Consider the following 15,906-nt stretch of genomic DNA (forward strand, 5'->3'; position numbering starts at 1 on the left):
CTCTCTATTCCTGAAATAATACTGCACATATCGCTGGAACATGAATCTCCGCTGAAGATAGGATCTGAAAGGATTCTCTCATTGCCAGGGAACTTTTTACAGCTCCCCTGATGATTTATGTATGCTACTGCTGTAATGTTGTACGACTTGGTTATTATAGGTTTTCTGTTGGCAAAAAGACCCTGGCTAGTTGGGTATTGAACACTTCAAAACTTTCCTGCGTTGACTGAGAAGCATCTTGGAATTTTGGTAGTTGGTAACCCAGACATGGAACTCTAGGACGTTCACTGTCCTTATCAGATCTGCTTGAAGAGCCTCTATTGACTTTGCTTTGAAAAGCAAATCATCTAAATAGAAAACTAGGGTTCGCAAAATACGCGATATAGCGCGTTTTGACGCGCTACAGCAAACTGGGGACCCAGATTTAAAAACTGATCAGGTACTGTAGGACCCGCTGGCTCTGTTTGTGCTGTTGTAGCTAATGGCAGCGCTGCGACGTCTCCCCCAGTCAATGGCTGCGCTGCAGCGTCTCCCCCAGCCAATGGGCGCGCGGCGTTTCCCCCAGCCAATGGGCGCGCGGCATCTCCCCCAGCCAATGGGCGCGCGGTGTCTCCCCCCAGCCTATATGCGTGGCATCGCCCCCCGCGGCTTCTCCCCCCAGCCTGTATGTGCGGCGTCTGCCACCAGCCTGTATGTGCAACGTCTCCCACCAGCTTGTATGCGCGGCATCTCCCACCAGCTTGTTTGCGCGGCATCTCCCCCCACGGCGTCTCCCCCCATCCTGTATGTGCGGCATCTCCCACCAATTTCCTTAGGAAGAAAAGGCGTTGCAGAGCATTCCCAACTACTGATGAAATATGTGACAACCACAATAGGTCATCAGAAAAGTTGATTCCTAAAAACGTAATCCCACTAACCCTCTGAGCCATTTAAAAATAAGGCTCGGGGGGCACTTTTCCTACTTATTCTAAAATCTATCACTACCTCTTTGGTTTCTTTTATTATTCAGCAGCAAATTATTACCCTTAATGAGTTGATCCACTTCTGTCCTGTAACTCTCCTCATCCCCATCACTGATTAAACCCACTATCGTGGTGTCTTCAGCAAATTTTATAATTACGACTGTGCCATGTGCTGCATCTCTTCTGGGCTGCCTGATGGTCAGCCTGACCTCAATGTGTTACCCATTTGGTCAAGGGTAGACCCTGGGTACATCTGCTGGCTAATCTAACCCTTTTAGAGAGAAGGCTGTTGCCGTGTATCCAGCCACCCCTCTTTCATTAGGCAGGGTGGCCTTTCCACATACTTCTGGCTGCCGGCTGACAATCTGTATTGATCAACAGCTGACTTTACCATATAGAGCGTGCCAGTATCTCCAGTGCTGGTCTCTCACTGTGATATGCCTGCTGTGCAGGGCTTCCTTGAAAGTACTGCCTCTAAATATCCCAGCTGCCTCTGTTAGGGTGGGTACACACCTAAATGACCGACACACACTTAAAAGATTTAATGAATGACGTGCAGCATAGCCAATCACACGATATCGCATGCAACCATGGGAAATCAGGCATACACACTGCATGATATGCGTGATTTGTCATCCCAATCTGCCCAAAATGGGACAATATTGTGCAGGTGTGTACCCAGCCTTAGAACTCACCAAGCTTTTCATAGAGTATTGAGCAGATGGATCCTAATGAGATGCCTATCTCCTTCTCTAACTAGGCCATGGTCACCCTGGCGTCCACCTTAACTATGGCCTTCATGGCAGCAATGTTGTCGTCTGTGGTGGCAGACACAGGTGGGCTGCAGTGCTTCTCGTCTTTCGGGACCATCTCCCATGCCGAAATTCTGCAAACAACTAAAACAGTGATCCAGGATGGTGCTTTCTCCCCAAAAGCAACTTGTAACCGGTCACAATTCTCCTGCTGTTGCAGACTACTCTTGTAGTTGTAGAAGATCATGGCTCTCCAGTGGCCTCTGCTGATCTCCATAAGGAATTTGTAATGGAAGTGAACAAGCTGACTACTTTGGTGTGCAGTGCTGCTTATATACAGTTCTGTGCTTTAACCAGAGATTACACTTCAGAACCAAACAGTCAGATTTTGTCTATCTATGCTCTGCACATCCACAATCTTATTGCACACCCCCCACATGCTTGATATTGAAAGCAACACAAATTATTAAAATGTACAACATGTAAGGTTATGCTATATGTATAACACACCTTAATGTCAGATACTGAGTTATGAATTATATCTTCTAACATTTTGAATTTACCCATGTCAAGTACATTTGGAGATTTTTCAGCATAATCTTTATTGATCAAAGTAAACTTGTTATTTTATTCCCAGCAGATGGAGATAACAGCAGGAATATCTCGGAAGAATGTCACATTTTCTCAACAGCCTATACAATAGAAGATAACATCACACAGGATTCTCCAGGAGAAAAGCCTATTACCCCAATTATACATCCAGTACCTCACAGTGGGGATATGTCATCTGATCCCTCTGACCGTCAGCAATGTTCCCCTGATAACTCAGATACTGTTATACATAGTACAGCTTTTAGCATAGCCGCAATCTCTCCCTGTTCTATACATGGCAAAAGTTTTACACAGGATACAAAGCTTGTTACCCATCAGTCAGCTAAGGCCGTTGTGAAGCCATTTCCATGCTCTGAGTGTGGGATTTTTTTTACATATAAAACACATCTTGTTAGACATCAGAAAAGCCACACAGGTGAGAAACCATTTCCATGTTCTGAGTGTGGGAAATGTTTTAAATATAAAATAGATCTTGTCAGACATCAGAGATTTCACACAGGTAAAAATATGTTTTCCTGCGCATACTGTGGGAAATATGCACATAAATCAGAAGTTATTACACATCAGAGAAGTCACACAGGTGAGAAACCATTTCCTTGCTCTGAGTGTGGGAAATGTTTTACACAGAAATCATATCTTCTTGTACATCAGAGAAGCCACACAGGTGAGAAGCCATTTTCATGCTCTGAGTGTGGTAAATGTTTTACACAGAAGTTTTTTCTTGTAACACATCAGAGAAGTCACACAGATGAGAAACCATTTCAATGCTCTCAGTGTGGGAAATGTTTTACATATAAATCACATTTTGTTAGACATCAGAGAAGTCACACAGGTGAGAAACCATTTCAATGCTCTCAGTGTGGGAAATGTTTTACATATAAATCACATCTTGTTAGACATCAGAGAAGTCACACAGGTGAGAGGACATTTTCATGCTTTGAGTGTGGGAAATATTTTACAGAGAAATCAGATCTTGTTAGACATCAGAGAAGTCACACAGGTGAGAAACCATTTCCATGCTCTGAGTGTGGGAAATGGTTTACTTATAAATCACATCTTGTTAGACATCAGAGAAATCACACAGGTGAGAAACCATTTTCATGCTCTGAGTGTGGGAAGTGTTTTACAGAAAAATCGGATTTTGTTAGACATCAGAGATGTCACACAGGTGAGAAGCCATTTCCATGCTCTGAGTGTGGGAAATGTTTTACACGGAAATCAGATCTTGTTAGACATAACATACATCACACAGATTAGATATTCTCATGTTCTGATTGTTGGAAAAGACAGAAATCAGATCTTGGTAAACCAATCCTTATTTACACTGAAGAAACTGTGTTAACAAGTGAAAATGTATTTAAAAAAAAATATATAACTATTTAGTATATCTTCTGACCTGGGTACTTCAATGGCCTTTGACATTTCTGTTTCATGATCCAGAAAGTTTATAGCTTGTATTACTGTCCTCATTGTGCTTTTCTTGCTTTTATCTATTTTGTAAGATAATGAGGAGAGTTACCCTGCAGTGTGTATAGCAGTTTTTGGAATCTGATCACCTGAATGGTATAAAAGTTTGTAGGAAGACACAAAGAACAGTAGCCAAAGTGATAACAGTCCTGTCATCTAATAAGAGACCATAAGGTCTGAAACCTGACCGACAAGTTCCTGCCACCCACCTCCTTCCCTCTATGTAATAACTATTATATGCTGCAGGGGGGCCAGGTGCCCACAGCAATGGGAGGATAGAAACAGTTACAGTGTATCAGGGAAGTATTTGTTAGAAAAAGAAATAACATCAGGACACAACAACTGTGAGGACTGTCCTATGTGTGGGTGTCCCTGGTGCTGCTGGTGGTGTCCCAAATTTGTGTATATTTCTATGTATGTAAATAATTATTCTCTCTCATTTCTTCTCTTTTCTGAGCTTAGAGGATGAGGCTATAAAGATCTTTTTCAAACTTAATATTGTGCAGTATGTACTAATATATTTATACTTGCTACATTGTAATCTGTAGTTTTATTTCTCTGGGTTTCCACGTGAGAAATTCAGCCAATCATCTACCTCCAGTATTTGTATCCTAATGTCATGTACTAATTAACTAAGCCAAGTTATCACTAATAAATGCTATTTTTTATTTACTATGTCTGTTTGATGTTTAATCTATAGACAGATATATGTAACACACACATTGTGTACCCAACCGGTGTTACACAACCAATTATTTTTTATTTACTGTTGATATTGTTTTATATATAGTACCTTAAAAATAATAAAAGGTCCACTTACATCATGTGTGGAACAATTAATGCCATGTAGCAATTGGATCACTTCCACTACAAAGCTTTCACAGATCAGCAATGACAGATAAAGTCTCTGGAGGTGAAATGCATCAGTCTTAACACTTAAGGTGGATGCTGGGTGTGCTCATAGGGAGCTGCTATGTGAGTGAGGTAACCTTCCTTACAAATGGTTAAAGTAAAGTAGAAGAACACTCAGCGCTCACCTTCCATGGTGTGTATGGGGTAACTGGTGTATAAATACTCAGCGCTCACCTTCCATGGGGTAACTGGTGTATACTCAGCGTTCACCTTCCGTGGTGTGTATGGGGTAACTGGTGTATAAAACACTCAGCGTTCACCTTCCATGGTGTGTATGGGGTAACTGGTGTATACTCAGCGTTCACCTTCCGTGGTGTGTATGGGGTAACTGGTGTATAAAACACTCAGCGTTCACCTTCCGTGGTGTGTATGGGGTAACTGGTGTATAAACACTGATAGATTTAAAACAGACTCTTCAACTGTCTTATCACCGGGCAGAGCTCGTTATATGTGTCAAAACTCTCGGTGGGGATATCCCATTGTTACATCAGCTGATGTGGAGAAATAACACTCAAACCAAACAGATAAGTCAGTTTTCAGGTTCTCTGTATTAGATAAAGTACACAGGTTTTATAGGCGTTCTTACAGATAGGATAATCTCACAGTGTAACATATACAATTATCAGAAAGTGCAAACATTCATTAATTCTTGGCAGTTCATTACTGAGAGCCCATCAATTACCCCACAGTCATGATTATATCTTCTCTATTTAAGAAAGGGAGTCTAGTATAGAAAGGGAGTCTAGTATAGAATGGAGTCTAGTATAGAAAGGGAGTCTAGTATAGAAAGGGAGTCTAGTATAGAAAGGGAGTCTAGTATAGAAAGGGAGTCTAGTATAGAAAAGGAATCTAGTATAGAAAGGGAGTCTAGTATAGAAAGGGAGTCTAGCATAGAAGGGGAGTGTAGTATAGAAAAGGAGTCTAGAATACATGTTTGGGAGTCTAGTATAGAAAGGGAGTCTAGCATAGAAAGGGAGTCTAGCATAGAAGGGGAGTGTAGTATAGAAAAGGAGTCTAGAATACATGTTTGGGAGTGTGTTCATGGCACTATCTGCACATTTTAAACATCTGCACATTCCAATGCTCTGATTCTCTGAAGGTCAGCAAAAAAAACCTTCACAGTATTCTGTAATTTTCTCTTCTGAATACTTAAAGGCGTTTTACCCGGAGGCTTGTTCACAAAGGAATGGTAGAATGTGTCTGGGCATTCCTTTGTGAACAAGCCTCCGGGTGAAATGCGCGTCATTCACGGTCACGTGACCACCACTGTAAGATTCACCGCAGGCTACACTCTCCTGAGCCGGACCAGACGTCTTACTTGTGGGCTGCAGACACACAGCGTCTACCCAGGCACCTAACAGCTGATCACAGACACGTAACCGCCATTGCGCGATCCACTACAGGCACACACTCTTCTGAGCCAGACGTTCAGGTTTTGCCTGTTGGATTACAGACACGCAGCATTCTTCAGCTGACAGGAACAGAGCACAGCGCAGAATTCCCTTCTCACAGTGCAGAATACACATGGTCAGACAGGTACCTTCTCTATCTCTCCTGGTAGTGGTAGTGGTTTGACTGCTCCTGGGCGCATTTAAGCCCTGCAATGCCCTAAATGGTAACTGGGCTCATCTAACACCTGGCAGAGCTTTAACAAACCCTATCATTGCTGTTGTTTCTATAGACACCAGTCTCCTCGCTCTCTCATCACATGGCTTGCACTACCCCCATGTGAAAGCAGAAGTGGAGAGATATTTAACAGTGTCTTACTTTAACTTTTTCTTATCTATGCTTTGATGAATCATAGGATAATGATCAATATATTAATCTCTCAGTATTCAACATGCATATAATTGACTTTTATTTCTATGTGACACTGCTCAAGAACTATTGACGCATTATAAAGGATACTGTGCCTTTTCTGAATAGTGATTGGATTCATGATATAAGGCTGTCTGCATAGCATTAGAGAAGATATAGGTTTCTAATGTCATATGCTAATGATCACTGTTATCCATCATCTTTCTGCACATATAGAAGGTTTTATATTAGAGATAACTCAGAATACATTGTACTATCTGCCTGTGCTTGCTGGAATACACAAAATGTTATTCTTTTTCTCCCTCACATATGGGATAGAGGAATAGCTCTATGAATATTTTAGCCCCACTTTTTCTGTCGTAGAAAGAACTATCCCTCTCTCAAGCAGGATTTAGTATAGATTTGTCTATTTTTATATTTATATATATATATATATATATATATATATATATATATATATATATATACTTTTCTGGTTGAACTACAACTATTAAATTCTCTTTGGTGTCTTGTGCACTATTATTTTAAGAGTATTATTACAATTTACGTTTTAATTTATCAACTTATCATATTCAATTAACTTTCATCATTTAAGAGTGCCCCACAAAATAGTCTTCTTGGCCTGTCTGTGCAGGAATTCTTTCTGCTTTATGAGGGTACTTAAGTCAGTCTTGTGGGTGGGATGTACCACATATGTGGGCTCACCCTGGGAGTAGTGACTTATGGCAGCAGCACGTGCGGCCTGGTCTACCAGTCTCTTGCCATCAGCTTCGGGTGTAGTGTCTCCTGTATGTGCTTTTATCTTTATCACTGAAAGCCTTTAGGGTAACTAGAACGCAGTAGACAGTGCTCTGATATGGATAACATATCCTGTGTGTGTAACTCCATCTACATTGTATCTGGAACCATCTACAAAGAGAGCAAGGTCGGCATCTACAATAGGAACATCTGAAATATTAGATAAGGACAGTGATTCCTGCTTCATTAGTTCAACACAATCATGATTGTATATTTTCAGTGTCCTCCTTGATGCTGTCACTATCACTGTCATTGTTATTTGTACTTGTATCTCTTGAAACCTGCGGGAGCAATGATGCAGGATTCAACACTAGACCTTTTAAGAGTGACATTACTTGTACAACAAAACTACCTCATATTGTGTAATCCTAGCAACAGACAAATGCTTTGTTTGAGCCCTACTGAGGATCTTTATAACCCCATGTGGTACTATAAGGGTTATGTGTCCTAACACTATGTTAGCACTTTACAGGGTCTAAGTGACGAGAGTTTTCATGTGATTGTGCAAGGACCCCCTGAGCATGTGAGTTAGACCCATGGCAAAACAGTATAAAGGCTCACTATACTCAGGTACAGCTAATGCTAGTGCATTAATGATGTCTTGTTATACAACATAAAAACTTCAATTCATTCAAGTGTTAATTAAAGCGGACTCTGTTGTATAGGTCCCTCTAATGCATCATACAAAAGTTACCATTTATTTTCAGAAGGTATCCCGCTTCTTTAGATACCCTACAACATTTACTGTGCAGAATATGCAGTAATGCTATTATTTCATGCAAACAATCCTGCTCTGAGTCAACACATAAAAGTAAATTGTCCACATATTGTATAACGATTGTGATTGCACTGGCAGGAAGCCAATCTTTTAAAACCAATGACCTTGTCTCTGAGTATTCACTAGGGCTTGTAGCACCCCCTTGTGGCAGTCTAGTCCAAGCACATTGCTTTTCTTGGTGTGTAGAAGTTGGAATAGTTGGATTTCTTTTGTTATTGGGATTGAAAAACAGTAAAAGTGTGAGGTGGGTGATATGCCATTCAACACGGTGTGTGGATTACGTACAGTCCATGTATCAAGCTGTAGCCTTTTATTAATCTTTCTTAAATCACGAATCATCCTAAAATAGGGAGATTCATCTGGAATTGGGGTCTTCCTTTTAATAGGAAAAAACTAGTTCCGACTGAAACGACATTCCCTAAGTACCCTGCTTTCAGGTTATCTACCTGTTTGGTTACTGCAGCCACTTGATCTGGTCTTAAAGGGTATTGTTTAACTTGCACATGTAGCTTTAAGTTTCTTTTCCATGGGCTGGATGGGCAGTAGCCTTACATCCATTTTACCCTTTGCCCATAACATATCAGGGACTTTAGCAAATATCTCATTTAATTACAAGTTTTCAGTGTTAACATTAATGAGATATGTTAGTACATTTCTTGTATCAAAGGTTATTTTTCCAAGAAGTCCTGGTTTGAAAGTTAAGTCACTTCCCCATCTTTGTATGTTATTGTGGCATTTAATGCTGACCATAGATCTGCCCCTAACAGATTAAGTGGGCAGTCATCAGAGACTATTACACCATTATTTACAATAATCTGCAATGGATTTGTCTTCTGTAAATACTGTATTTGGCCATCCAGGCCAGTGGCCAGGACTACAGAGGAGATCAAAAGTTCTGGTGAGATTAATTTGGAGTGAATAACACTTTTAGCGGCTACAGATGGATACAGTATATTGTGGGCCACTAAGACTGGTTACATTGGGAAGTATGTGACTCTGGGGGCTATCTTCCTATACTTGTCTATGTGTTCTGCACTGGATTCACTGAGACGAGGGCAGTGAAAACACAAACCATTCTACATATAAGTTTGGGATCTTTGACTACGTGTAACATTAGATAACATTGTAGCAACAGGGGACGCTGTTAGCCTCATTTTTTTTTTGAACGTGCACCAATATTTTGCCCAAATGGCACTAACTGTTGTCACTTTCCTGATGATTGCACAACATAAATAGGCTGTGGTGCTCGCTTGTCCTGCCTGTCCTTTCTCATTATATTACAGACAGTACATTGTCTATTAGTCCAATAATGACACCCTCTACACTCACTTCTCCAGCATTTTGTAACATTGCTGTTAGTAATCAGTGACAGATTAATTATGTCCTTATAATACCACAATCAGAAAACTTTTATACATACTTATGTATTGTACTGAGACAAAAGCCAATAGCAAAAAAAATAATAATAATTTTGATTTGCAAATGTCACTAACACTAACTAAGACAAGAACAATTATGTCATACCTTCAAATATTTAATATCTCACATCACATTTAGATTTTATTGAACATACACATTAATTTATGTATCTTCCACGTTAACTACTTCTTGAACCTACTAATCCCCATTCATAGCTTCTTTTTACATTTAATATCATAAACAATTTATCTCTCTCCACAATTTAACTTGAGGACATTCACACTTCCATGTATTTTTCCTACAGGGATCTATATATTTCTTAACCCCATCCCAACTTCTGGTATCTTTTCTGGGTTCAGTATATGATACCTTCAGTCTACAAACTCTGCAATTTACAGCACCACAATGCTAAATCATCACATGCCTGACAATCTCTATTGGGCATAACTATTTCTTTTTAGCAATATCATTTTTCACTGAACAATTTGGACCTACTGTCCTTATAGGTGTCTCTTAACATAATCCTTAAAGGGCATTCAATTACTCTCTTATTTCTTTTCTTGTGTCTCTTTCTCTAACAAGATCTGTTCTGACACTTTTATTTAATTCCAAAGTTTGCCTTCAAGTTTGTTACTCTTTATGTAGGGGCCATATGACTTATGTATCCGTTGTAATTTAATTGGGTCAAGTGTGTGCCATTTCTGTGTATGCCAACCTTATTAAAGAGTTTGGACATCCCTTCTGTCACCCCAGGACTTAAAACTGTGCATATCTGTGGGGGTCTGACAGTTGGACAGGTGCTTACTGTCTGTATTACCCATATCTTTTGGTTTACAAAACCCTTCTCTGTGGGTTTACAAAACCCTGTTCTATTGTATGAGGTATCTCCTACTTAGGGGATGAATACCAGACAGTCTTATTTTTTCTGTTACTAAGGTGGGTATCCTTAGTAGATCTGGGCAAACTATAACCGTACCTTTGGGATATAGATTGACTGACTGGTAAATTAGTTATAAACAAATCCCAAAATTCTCCTACTCTGGTCTGGAGATAATCTCCGTCAATATGGTAATCTACCAAAAGGCACTTCTATGTTTGTTTATTCTATATCTGGAAGTAAAAAGATCACAAGGTGTATCAAGGGACAATATTCATACCAACCAAAGAAACCAATTATCAAACTGTTAAATAATAATAACACATTTGCATTTCTCGCATTCAAATCTATAAGGACTATAGTCTGTATACATTTTTAAAGGTTCATTAGACATGTAATTTCATAAAATAAAACCCAAAGCAAAAACAAGAGCCTGAGACACATAGATATCCGTTCCTGAATCCCTAAGCAGACACTGGAGCTCACAAAACAGTGGGGTCTAGCTTAAGTTATAAGAAATCCTTACTGTGCCATCTAAGTAATGCAGCAAAAGCGGTCATCCCAATTTTCTGGAATTCCTGTGACCCACCCACATGTAAAGATTGGTTCCAGATCATTGATTATTATTTATCAATGGAGGATCTTATACCTCTTCCCACCAATAGGCCACCTTCTTTTACCACTACTTGGCTGCCATGGTTGGAGTATAAATCCTCAGCGGAGTATAAAATGATATGTCTCCAACCGTATCTATCCCATAATATGTCTTGGCTTCCTTATTTTTTTATAGATTTACTCTTTTAATATAAGATGACCCTCCCCTACCACCCCCCATCTGATAGTTTTTCTGTACTTTTCTTTTTCTATATTTTATTTTGTTTATTTTCCACTATAGTTATTGTTCTTTATATAACTTTATATTGGTTTCCAATTGCTATACATTTTGATATGGATTTACTAGTCTTTGTATGATTATATATATCTGTATGTTTGCTTTTTGGAACCTTTACTAAAAACAGATTGCACAAAAAAGAGATCCATCCATAATTTCAAAAGAGGTATGGTGAGTCTCAGGATAGGATATGTTCATCAATCTATAGGTATATTACCAGCCCAGATACGGTTTTCCCTATATAAGGTCTCAAGGGACAACATATACAGATACAGGGATATTATACTATGTAACAGGTTCCTGTTAATTGAGTTTAGGCTAAATATATAATTCAATATTGTCTATGATAACCCTCTGATCGAGGTAATGTTTAGAATTAGTGGAGTTAATTGGGGATTTCTATTTCATTGATATCACACAATTTCATATAATATCCCTTCACAGGGGAGTAATGTGCACACATATATGGATTCATATGGCAGATCTTAGCATAAATCTTCTCAATCAGCATAAACAGATGCATATGAAGGAAATACAGTGCTCTGTGCCATTCCCCTACCCTGTCCCGGTGCCTCCCCCGCTCTGTGCCCTGCACCATTCCCCTACCCTGTCCTGCTGCCTCCCCCACTCTATGCCCTGCTCCATTCCCCTACCCTGTCCTGCTGCCTCCCCCGCTCTGTGCCCTGCACCATTCCCCTACCCTGTCCTGCTGCCTCCCCCACTCTGTGCCCTGCTCCATTCCCCTACACTGTCCTGCTGCCTCCCCCACTCTGTGCCCTGCCCCATTCCCCTACCCTGTCCTGCTGCCTCCCCTGCTCTGTGCCCTGCACCATTCCCCTACCCTGTCCTGCTGCCTCCCCCGCTCTGTGCCTTGCACCATTCTCCTACCCTGTCCTGCCTCCCCCACTCTGTGCCCTGCACCATTCCCCTACCCTGCTGCCTCCCCGCTCTGTGCCTTGCTCCATTCCCCTACCCTGTCCTGCCTCCCCCACTCTGTGCCCTGCTCCATTCCCCTACCTTGTCCTGCTGCCTCCCTCACTCTGTGCCCTGCTCCATTCCCCTACCCTGTCCTGCTGCCTCCCCTGCTCTGTGCCCTGCTCTGTTCCCCTACCCTGTCCTGCTGCCTCCCCCTCTGTGCCCTGCACCGTTCCCCTACCCTGTCCTGCTGCCTCCCCTGCTGTGCCCTGCACCATTCCCCTACCCTGTCCTGCTGCCTCCCCCACTCTGTGCCCTTCACCATTCCCCTACCCTGTCCTGCTGCCTTCCCCCACTCTGTGCCCTGTTCCATTCCCCTACACTGTCCTGCTGCCTCCCCCTCTGTGCCCTGCACCATTCCCCTACCCTGTCCTGCTGCCTCCCCCACTCTGAGCCCTGTTCCATTCCCCTACCCTGTCCTGCTGCCTCCCCTGCTCTGTGCCCTGCACTATTCCTCTACCCTGTCCTGCTGCCTCCCCCGCTCTGTGCCCTGCACCATTCCTCTACCCTGTCCTGCTGCCTCCCCCACTCTGTGCCCTGCACCATTCCCCTACCCTGTCCTGCTGCCTCCCCCGCTCTGTGCCCTGCACCATTCCTCTACCCTGTCCTGCTGCCTCCCCTACTCTGTGCCCTGCACCATTCCCCTACCCTGTCCTGCTGCCTCCCCCGCTCTGTGCCCTGCACCATTCCCCTACCCTGTCCTGCTGCCTTCCCCCACTCTGTGCCCTGTTCCATTCCCCTGCCCTGTCCTGCTGCCTTCCCCCACTCTGTGCCCTGTTCCATTCCTCTACCCTGTCCTGCTGCCTCCCCATATAGAGGCTGTTTTTGCTACATATATAACCACCTGGAGAACTTTGTGTAGTGTGGACACAGTTGTTAGTAATTATCCTACAAGTTTCCCATGTGTATGTGTGAGGGAGGTCGATGGCTATTATGGTTCACCAATGTCACTGACTAATGAGGCTTCATGCACTATGATGATGGCTTTGGAACATTACCCAGCAAAGGGCCATATTCATTTCTTTTTACCTCTGCGACAAAGTTCCACCTACCGGACTTTTCACCGACATTGTGTGTTTTGGACGCGAAAACTTACCATGCGCGCCCCCACTTTTCGCCCTATTCAATTCCAAACCAGACAAAAACGGCAAGCGGCGAATTCAGAACAGGCGGAAAGTGCTGTCAGAAATGGGGAAATCAGCCTGAACCCCCCAAAAAGATGCTCTAACATTGGGATCAATGTAGAAGTGTTCCAATAGCCCTAATAAAACTATTTGGGGTACTGAAGTTGTTTAATATTCTTGTTATTAGCGTCCTTGTTAAAGTGGTGAAGAATGGCATTAAGCAGAATTTTTTTGTGAAAATAAGTAGTCCTGTCAAATTTGGAGTACTTGAAAATGGGTGCTAGCATATTTTAAAGTCTCTAAAGTGAAGTTTTCAAAAACTTTGCCAGTCCCCCCCACTAGCTGCCTCCCTGCAGCGGCAGACGAAAGCTGGAGCTCACTCCTAAGCTCTGACTTTCGGCTCCCGCAGACAGCACTGTGGGAGGGATGTCATGACGTCTCTCCCATAGATCCATGGAGACGCTGTCGGACTAGACGGCAGCGGGCACAAGAGCGGGGCTTAAGGTAAGTATTGTGTTTGTGTTTTAATTGTATTTTTTTCAGAAGCGCCAGAACTGGGGGCATGAGTATAGGTGGCATTACTACTGGGGGATTACTACAGGGGGCATTACTACTGGAGTCACTACTATAGGGGGCATTACTACTGGGGGGATTTACTACTGGGGGTACTACTATAGGGGGCATTACCACTGGGCACACTACTATTGGGAGCATTACCAATGAGTGCACTATTATAGGGGGCACTACTACTGGGGGCATCACTACTATAGGGGGCACTATTACTGGGTGGATTACTATAGGGGGCATTACTACTGGGGGCACTACTAATGGGGTTATTACCAATTGAGGCACTACTATAGGGGACATAACCAATGCGGGCACTACTACTGTGGGATTCCCACTGCAGGTACTACTAATGGGGGCACTGCATGGGGGGCACCACTACTGTGGCCATTGTGGAAGGGGCACCACTGCTGTGGGCATTGTATAAGGGGCACTACTACTGTGGGCCTTGTGTATAAGGGACACTAATTTGGGCATTGTGTAAAAGGGGCACCACTATGTGTCATAACATGAATAAGGGACTACTGTGTGGCCCAATTTGAATTGGGGATAATGTATTATAAAGGGAATTACTGTGTGTGGCACAATGTATTATACAGGGCATTACTGCGTGTAGCATGTATTATACAGGGCATTACTGCATGTGACATAATGTGTTATAAAGGCCATTACTATGTAAGGCATATTGTGTAAGGTGCTTTACTGCGCATGGCAATTATTCGCCATAAGGGGAGAGCTTGGGGGAAGCCAAGCACCTCCATAAGTGCTGGGCACACCCCACAGTGTGATGAATTGGGTGTCTTCCGCAAGGACATGCACCCTTTCCAGAAGCGCATGCAGAAGAATGCCATCTAAAAAAAGTTATTTCTTTATTTTGGGGGAAGGGGGGCGGTCGTAGGATGCAAGCGGTCGTTCTGAAACAGGGCGGCCGCTTGCATCCTGAACGGCCGCCTCCATGTCGGTCGTTAGGCTGTGGGTTAACACCATCACGACCATCGGGGCTTAAGGTAGGGTCTCGTCAAGCTTAAGCCCCAGGGAGCTTCCTGCTCTGATCGAGCAGGAAGCTCCCCACTGACATCACTGATGATGTCAGTGGGGCCGCCCCCAAACAGCAAGCGTTCCTACTGGAACGCCTTCGTTTGGCCAGGCACGCCCCCGGCCCGCCCAGAAAACGGGGCGAGCTGTCACTCAACATCGACAGCTCACCCCGTCTACGACGAGACCCCTAACGACGGATCACCCGTCGTTAGCCGGGTCTCGCGCATGCGCACAACGGAGCCGGCTAGCGCAGTGTAGGCTGGTCTCCTCTATCAGTTATTAATGTCATCCTGGTATTGTGTTACCTACACATATGGGGAATACGGGTAACAGACTCCGCACACAAGTCATGTAACCCCTATATGTACAGAAAGAGTTGCAGTTATGGCCCCATATACAGGTCCAACTGACCAGGCTGACTACACCGACATCTAAGCACAGGACTCAATCTTTATCATGGGTGGCCAACCAGTCGGAGGCAAAGAGCCAAAAAATATATGTAGTCAACCGAAAGAGCTGATAGCATGCGCGTGTGTCTTAGCTGTCACAAGACCACGACCCATTTTTGTGTGCACGCCTTTGGTATGACATTTGCAGGAGCATGACCTTGTGTCACACCACCCTTTTTAGTCACGCTGGGGGCGAGCCCAGGACATTGAAAATACACATTTTACATAATCTTCTCAATATACATTTTTCACTGTTCAAGTGACAAAAAAAGCCAGAGCAATATAGAAAACATTGAAATAGCCATGTTCACATAATACACAGAAACAAGCCAGATCCACATAAAATACACATCCACACAAAATACACAGAAACAAGCCAGATCCACATAAAATACAAATCCACACAAAATACACAGAAACAAGGCAGATCCACAAAAAATACATATTGAAATCCAGAAAAACATAAAAT

General features: G+C 42.8%; 1 protein-coding gene across 1 annotated transcript in view; it reads left to right on the top strand.

The window, feature by feature from the left end:
• The window catches only part of LOC148473805 (uncharacterized), a 70,342-nt gene that overhangs the window by 14,640 nt on the left and 39,796 nt on the right, over window positions 1-15,906 (top strand). The window contains 1 exon segment of the mRNA XM_088459440.1: window positions 2,352-3,553. Coding sequence (XP_088315566.1) covers window positions 2,352-3,553 — 1,202 coding nt within the window.

The sequence above is a fragment of the Taudactylus pleione genome, unplaced genomic scaffold (assembly GCF_031769625.1).
Source record: "Taudactylus pleione unplaced genomic scaffold, aTauple2 ptg000910l, whole genome shotgun sequence".
Lineage (NCBI taxonomy): Eukaryota > Metazoa > Chordata > Amphibia > Anura > Myobatrachidae > Taudactylus > Taudactylus pleione.